At 44.2% G+C, this 8,161-nt stretch overlaps 1 protein-coding gene across 1 annotated transcript in view; it reads left to right on the top strand.

Moving 5' to 3' along the window:
• Positions 1 to 2,938: 2,938 nt before the first annotated feature.
• FDX1 (ferredoxin 1) overlaps positions 2,939 to 8,161 on the top strand; it is a 36,866-nt gene continuing 31,643 nt past the window's right edge. The window contains exon 1 of the mRNA XM_017883245.1: positions 2,939 to 3,630. Coding sequence (XP_017738734.1) covers positions 3,446 to 3,630 — 185 coding nt within the window. The 5' untranslated portion in view covers positions 2,939 to 3,445. The remainder of the gene's footprint in view (positions 3,631 to 8,161) is intronic.

Below are 8,161 nucleotides of genomic sequence, written 5' to 3'. Positions count from 1 at the left end.
CAAAAAGAAAAAAATTTTTTTTTTTTTTTTTTTTTTTTTTTTTTTTTTTTTTTTTAAATCTTCATGGTACATAACATCTTAGGAATGAGCCTTCCTAGCAACGTGGGACCTGAACTTCCAGGAGTTAACCATCCTAGTGAGGAGAAACCAGGTCAAAAGAAAAGGAAGAGAAAGCAACCTAGGTCAGAAAGCTGTATTCCTTCTGAAATGCTTTCTCTAAAAGACTTTAAAGAAAAAGAAGGGAAAATGTGAAAGGAAATTAAATCTTGAGACCCCAAACTCATTAAGCCAAAGGGAAAAGCTAAGCTGGGAACTGGGGCATGCAAACCTGCTTCCCCCTTTTGGTTTCTAAATAAGATGGCTACAAGATGAAAAGCTACATGCCTCCTCCATATTTTGCCCACAAAGAAATTCCTGGTGAGCTGCAAGATCTTTTAAGGTAGTTCTGTTAAAATTTCACCACGGCAATGTAAATGGATAGATTATCGTTACAGATGCAGTCACCCCGCTGCCCACCAGACACAAATGCATATCTCATTGTTCCCATGCCCCATTTTGTCTATGCTACCTTATGTAAAAATGTAGATTTCCTGCATTTTTCCTCTGCTCCATTTGTTTATGTCATCTTGTATATATAAAATCAGATTCACTGAGCTAGACACAGGCATGAATGACTACTTTTCCTTATCCTCCTCATACATGAAAATTATGTACTTCTCAAAATCCCACCTTTTCCCCTTTAAATTTGGAACCTTCAAAATCATCTTCAGAAAAGGCATAGAACTGTCTCCTGGGCGTGCATCCTTAACTTTGGCAAATCAATCTCCTAAAATGATTGAGAGTTGTCTCATAATTTTTCTTGATTGACACCTTTATAAAAGGACTGGAGGAAATCAGGCATGTTTGCCCTTCCTTCTTGCATCATGTGAGGACACCATCACATCAGGACAACAGGACAGGATCTTGGAACAGGACACCATCTTGGAAGCAGAGACTGGGCCTCTCCATCAGACATTAAACCAGCTGGCACCTGAGCGACCCGGTCTCCAGAACCGTGAGAAAATAAATTTCTGTTCTTTACACATTACCCAGTCTGTGTGGTATTTTGTTATAGCATCATAAACAGATTAAGACAAAAGTCTTCAAACAATGAATGGATTTCGAAAGGAGTAAAAGATGGGCTGGGCATGGTGGCTCACGCCTGTAGTCCTGGCACTTTGGAAGGCTGAGGTGGGCAGACTGCTTGAGCTCAGGAGTTCCAGACCAGCCTGGGCAACATGGCAAAACCCAATCTCTAAGGACAAAAAGAAAAGAAATGAAAAAAAAAAAAAAAAAAAGGGAATGGAGGGGTGGGAGTTTTATAGACAAGAAAACAATAAGCAAACAGATAAGCAAAAGCATGTCTTCAGTAATTCCATGTTGCTTTATCTGTATTCATGACCATGTGTACAAATCTCTTCTGGAATTCTGCTGACTACTGGTATTTGCAACTTTTGGCATTACCCCTCACCCACCTCTGAAAACCTGGAGAACATTTTCTCTATCTTTAATCTTCATATACAGGCTTAATGAATTCCGATGATTATTAATGGAAATTACATAACATTAATTTATTCACCAATATTTATTGGACCCTTGATATATTCAAGACCCTGTAGCTGGTGCTGTCGGAGTTACTAAGATGAACTATATATACAACTACTCTATGTATACAAATAACTACTCTACAAAGCAGAAAACTGTCAAGTGCCTTAAAGGAGTTGAAACTGTATTTGCTACAGGAGGGCTGAGAGAAGAGAGAACATCTACAATTTTTTTTTTCTCTCCAATTCTCTTCCTACAACTAATTCATCCGACCTTGGAGGTTTGATCTTATTAAAAAAAAAAAAAAAGTTAACTGCTCTTTTACAACCTCCTCTTCAAGATTTCTTGTCAGGGTTTGCTGTGCCCTTCGCAGACTTTTTCTTCACCCAAAGATTTGAGGCAATTAGAAGCCATTGCCTTCTCTCTGCCGTTGGGTTCGAGAAAGCACCATACATTGTCCGCAGAGACTTTACTCAGGTTTACACTTTCTTGTTTTGAATCTTCAAAAATTAGTGGAGCATGGTGGCACATGCCTGTAGTCCTAGCTACTCAGGAGGCTGAAGTAGGAGAATCACTTTAACCTGGAAGGCGGAGGTTGCAATGAGCCGAGATCGCACCACTGCACTCCAGCCTGGGCAAAAGAGACTCCATATCAAGAAAAAAAAAAAAAAGTATCTGATTGTGTTTAGCATCTCTGCAATATCCCCTCGACTTTGGCCTTTAACCTCATTATGAGTACCCTGATGGAGGAAGGCCCAGGAAGTGGTAGCCTTCCTGGTTTGTGACGCACTATATGTTTTGCGTATTTGTTTAACATCGGAATGGCCCTGAAGGCTGGAACATCTTATCTGTGTTTGAGAGTTATGGAAACTCTGATCCTCTAGGAGAATAATTTTTCCAAGGTCTCAGATCTCTAAAGTAGTAGACCTTGGATCTGAACATTGCTATTTCTGACCTTAAAGCCCATGCATTTCCCACAACATATTAACCATGATAAACTGTATTTTAAAGTTCATCTTTTCTGGTTTTTGTGAAAGTCTTTTAGAAATCTCAGCTCATCCTGAGACCCGGCCACTGCACTCCAGCCCGGGCCACAGAGCGAGACTCCGTCTCAAAAAAAAAAAAAAAAAAAAAAGAAATCTCAGCTCATCACAAAGTTTCCTGTTCAGTCTCGTGGGTTTCATGTACTCAGCCAGCATTTATTTGCCAGTCAAGGTCTAGGATGGCTGCCTGTCCTCTGCAGCAGCCCCAAGCCTATTCATTATTGTCATTTACAATTTTACAGTCATAATTATTTCTTTGCATAATAGCATTCTGAGATTTTCCAAAATTTCCCACTGTCCTTGTTTTACAGTGCGCAGAACTCACTTTTGCTCTAACTTGACTCCAAGATGACACAATTTCCCAGTTTTTTCTTTTTTTAACGGTTGGGGGATGGGGGGACACGGAACAGAACACAGTGGTCTAGCTAACCGGTTTCCACTAGATGTCCAGCTATCTTTTAAAATACTTTGTTTCCGCACGGCAACTCCAGACGCTAAAAAACCACCCAGGTTACGAGGGAACCTAGAGGATAGGTAAAGGCCCCCTGAGCTGGCCCCGCCCCGTGGGACTGGGCGGCGTGGGCGGGAGACGCGGGGCGGGGCCGCACTCTGCTCGCCAGTGTCTTTATAGATCATCCGGAAGGCACGCGGGGCCGCGGCGCGCTGCTCCCAGTGGGGCCTCTCCGCCACTCCAGCCCCGCGCTCTTCGCCACGGCCCTCGGGCGTCTGCGCCGCAGCTGCGGCCCCCGCCTCTTTGGAGTCTCTTGCGGCCGCAGCCCGCGGCCTGCGTCGCTTCCGGCAGATCCGGACCGCGGGCGATGGCTGCCGCTGGGGGCGCCCGGCTGCTGCGCGCCGCTTCTGCGGTACTCGGCGGCCCAGCCGGCCGGTGGCTGCACCACGCTGGGTCCCGCGCTGGAGTCAGCGGCCTGCTGAGGAGCCGGGGGCCGGGCAGGAGCGCCGGGGCTAGCCGACCGCTGAGCGTGTCGGCGCGGGCGCGGAGCAGGTAGGGCGCCGTGTGGGCGCGGGCCGGGGTCCCCGGTGGGTGGCGCCTGGCTGGTTCGGCCGAGTCTGGTTCCGCCGCCTTCTACGCGTCGGGCCCACACCCCGGAGGCCTGCCTCTCGCCTCGCTCTTCTGGGGTGCCCTCGCGGCTCCGTCTCGCTGCTCGGTGGCGTCGCTGCCTCCCTTCCGTCGCACTGCAAAGTTCCTTCCCGTGTTACCCACTCCCGGCGGGAATCGGGGACTCCGGATGCCCAGCTACTTTTCCCAGCGCCTCCCGTGCCCACAGGAAAGCCGGGACTTTGCTGCTGCTTGTTCTCCGTGTGATTTGTCTGGGATCTGACCTTTGCTCTGCCCGAAACTGGCAGTGACCTTCGCTACAGGCTCCCCTGCTGCTGTCCTGGCCTGACACTCCTGCCAGCCGTTTCTTTCCTGGCCTTGCCCTGCTTTGGGAGGACACCTAGGTCCCAGGTCTTTGTCAGGGGGTGTCCAGGTAGAATACACCAAGCCCATAACCTCTGCTGCTCTGTAGGCCCTTTGCTAGTTGCTCAAGTGTTGAAAGCCCCTGCGTTGAAGTAATCCGCCAGGACTTGAAACTTCGCTGTGGCACGGATTGTCTGACGTGCCTAACTTCGTCAGTCCTTAGGAACCCAGTTTCTCCATTTGCAAGTTGAAGATGATAACAGTTTAGACCTCCTACGGTTAATTGAAGAATAAATGAGTTAATACAGCGATACGGGTTGTCTTGTGCCTGGCACATAGTGAGGGCTCAGTAAATGCCACTTGGTAGCAGCAGCAGCAGCTGCCGCAGCAGCAACCTCCTAGGCTCACAATGTTGAGAGGGTTTTGTTTTAAATATTTTAAGAGATGTGAACAATTTCCCCCAAAAGTGTTGAAGTTTTAGGTTCTTGGGCGTATTTGTTTTTCAAAGACACTCCCTAGGTATACTAGAGATAAAATTTACACATGATTTCTAGCAGCAAGGAGGCTAGCAACATGGTGGCGATTTATATAAAGCAGATCTCTCAACAGCCCTTTGACCCCATGATGTAGGGTAGCAGGAATAGAGAACTAGAGGGAGAGTATGTTGGATTTATATGCTGCTTTTTCTAGTTTCTTCTTGAGAAGGTCTCTCTGAGAGCAGGGTGTAAGACTTTCAGTCATCTTTTCCCCACTAATCCCATTATCTAGTGGGTGCTCCATACATTTTTGTTGTGTGAACTTTGGGGGAAATGAGGAAGAAGGCAAGCCAGATTTATTTGTTCCTGTTTCCTCTGAACTTCCCTGCCTTTGATCTGTGTGGATGCCTTGCTTTCTGTTATACAATGGATGAGTTTTAGACAATTGTATAAATTGGGACAGATACTGAACATACTTGTGTAACTGGTACAAGGGAATATGAATGTTTTTGTAATAATTGGGAGTTATCTTTCTCAGGTTTGTTTTTTTGGATTTGGATATGTCAGGTTGTCTTAAAGGGGAGCATATCTGTTTCCTCATAATCCTGCTGCCCTCTTTATTGGCACAATTTCTTTTTTTTTTGAGACGGAGTCTCGCTCTGTTGCCCAGCCTAGATTGCAGTGGCGCAATCTCGGCTCACTGCAAGCTTCGCCTCCCGGGTTCACGCCATTCTCCTGCCTCAGCCTCCCGAGTAGCTGGGACTACAGGCGCCCGCCACCATGCCAGGCTAATTTTTTGTATTTTTAATAGAGACGGGGTTTCACCGTGTTTGCCAGGATGGTCTCGATCTCCTGACCTCGTGATCCACCCTCCTTGGCCTTCCAAAGTGCTGGGATTACAGGCATGAGCCACCGCGCCCGGCCTGGCACAATTTCTATTCGTGGTCTTATCATTTCTGTTACAGACCTTGGAGCTACAAGCGGATTTTCCAGTTCTTACTGTGTTAATGAAACTTGTGCTGTCCAATACAGTAGCTACTAATCACATATGGCTATTGAAGTTTAAGATAATTAAAAGTAAATAAAATTAAAGATTCAATCGCCTAGTTACACTAGCCACATTTCAGGTACTCAGTAGCCACATGTGGCTAGTGGCTACTGTACTGGACATTGCAGGTATGTGTAGAACATCTTTGTTATGGCACAAAGTTCTTAGGGACAGGCAGAGCAGTTCTAGAAACTGTAGTTCTGTCTTTGAAGTTTAACAACTCGATAAACTATCAGTAATTGAGAGTCAGAAAAACTCCTTTTACTCTAAAATACCGTGACACAATACTTTACATTTTGCAGTGATTTAGGTAGCAAAGAGCTTTCACGTGTATTATTTCATGTGACTCTTAAGACAATTCTATGAGGTAGGGAGGGTAGGTAAATGGGAATAAAAATTTCATATTAAGTAGCTGGCAAAACTAGGACTAGAACTCAAGAAGTTTTGTGAATTAAAAAAAATTTTAATTTCTATTTATTTTAAAATTGCAGTCGTTTTTGGGGCTCAGGTGGTGTTTGGTTAATGGGTACGTTCTTTACTGGTGATTTTGGTGTACTCTTCACCTGAGTGCAGTGTTGCCATCATGGCTCACTGCAACCTCTCCCTCCCAGATTCAAGTGATTCTCGTGCCTCAGCCACCCGAATAGCTGGGATTACAGGCGCGTGCCACCACACTTGGCTAAGTTTTGTAGTTTTAGTAGAGATGAGGTTTCACCATGTTGGCCAGCCTGGTCTCGAACCCCTGGCCTCAAGTAATCTGCCTGCCTCAGCCTCCCAAAGTATTGGGATTACAGATGTAAGTGACCACTCCCGGCATAGTGTCTACATCTTCTGACTCTTAGGTTCCATACTCTTTCACCTGAAGAATTACTTTTTTCTCTCGTTTCCACTTCCTCTCCTATTCTTTGGTAAACCTGTTAATACTCTTACTTGGCAGTTTTTTGTAGGGCTGTTCACTTTTAATACAGACCAACAGGTTGGACTTCTTAGCAAAAGGGCTTGGTCTTTAAATAAAAGTTATTAATCAGTGTTTGTTGAATTCTACTATGTGTTACATATTTTGCATACATTGTCAGAACTATAAGATTAATGTTGTCCTGATTTTATAGAAGATGAGGCTGATGTAAAAGAGATTTTGAATTCCTTTGCTGTAAGCTGAGCTCTAGAGTGCTTCAGAAGAACAACAATGCTAAACCTCAGGCTTTCAGTAGTGTGTATAAATGATGGAATTCTTTCTGATGTACTTCCTGTAGCTTTAGCTACCAGGCATTCGTTGATGTCAAATCTCTAGACTTCTCTGTTGGGCTCAGACCCATACCCTTATTTCCATCTGGCTTTTGGACATTCTTACCCGGCTTTTTCATTATTAAATTAAGCAGCTCTAATCTTCAACTTATTTCCGTCTTCCCCAAAGCGCCTTTGCTTTCTGTCTTAAATCTAGGTTAAATGGTACCACCTAATTGCGTGAGCCGGAAATCCCAGTGTTTTTCTTCCCCACTTTTCAATTTAGCTTAAGTAGATGGTCACTAAAACCTTTCGGTCTACCTCCTGGATGTCTGTTAAGTCACTGTGTTCTCCGTCCTAGATTAGTTTGTACTGTTTTGATAACCTCCAAAGTGGTCTCCCTGCCTCTGGGGTATTTTCATTCTCAGTCATTCTACTTTGAAAAAAATGGCAGTTATTCATATTGAAAATCATGAATAATATGTGGGAATACTAGTTTTAAAGCATTTTTGGCTGTGAAAAGAAGTTGGAGAGCGCAGGCCCTTTTGAGGAACATTCCTGAATTTTGAGGAACATTCCTGAACACACACACCCTTTTAATGAGTTTTAATGAATAGAATCCTGGTTTTTTTCCAGTGTTATAATATTAGGGAGGGCATTATCTAGTGGGGCTTCAGTTGCCTCATTTGTGAAATGGGATCATTGGACTTGATAACTTTCGAGATAGTGATGGGTCTGAAATTATTTAATTCTGAGTTTTACTTATATTAAAGATTTGTTTGATGGCCTATTGCCATCTATTGGTAGTAGTAAGAATAACAACTCATTATTTTAAGTTGAAGAGAATCTTTTCAAGTGTGAGGAAAAATTAAAATGACCAATGGTGGAGGAATAAGGATCTAGTTGCTAGTATAATGTCTTCTCAAGTTTTGGAGGGATGTTTGTGAGAAGTGAAGGAAATTTAAGTCAGCTAGCCGATAGCTAACATACTATCTTTTAAAACATGTAAGGGGGTATTTCTCTTACAGATTCAAACAGATAAAAAACTTTTTCTAGTCCCTTTGATTTGTAAGTATACAATGTGGACTGAAATGAGATGTCAAATACGCAGAAAACTATTAAACAATGTCTCTCAGCAATAGTAGTCTATGTAGCACTTGCACAGCGGTTGCTGTGTTGAGAGCAGAATGATCCTTTTTTTTTTTTTTGGAGACAGAGTTTCACTCTGCCACCCAGGCTGGAGCGCAGTGGTGTGATCTCAGCTTACTGCAACCTCCGCCTTCCGGGTTCAAGTGATTCTCCTGCCTCAGCCTCCCAAGTAGCTGGGATTACAGGCATGTACCACCACGTCTGACTAATTTTTGTA

This window comes from Rhinopithecus bieti, unplaced genomic scaffold (assembly GCF_001698545.2).
Source record: "Rhinopithecus bieti isolate Rb0 unplaced genomic scaffold, ASM169854v2 scaffold_11964, whole genome shotgun sequence".
NCBI lineage: Eukaryota > Metazoa > Chordata > Mammalia > Primates > Cercopithecidae > Rhinopithecus > Rhinopithecus bieti.
This window is presented reverse-complemented; position numbering and strand designations above follow the sequence as displayed.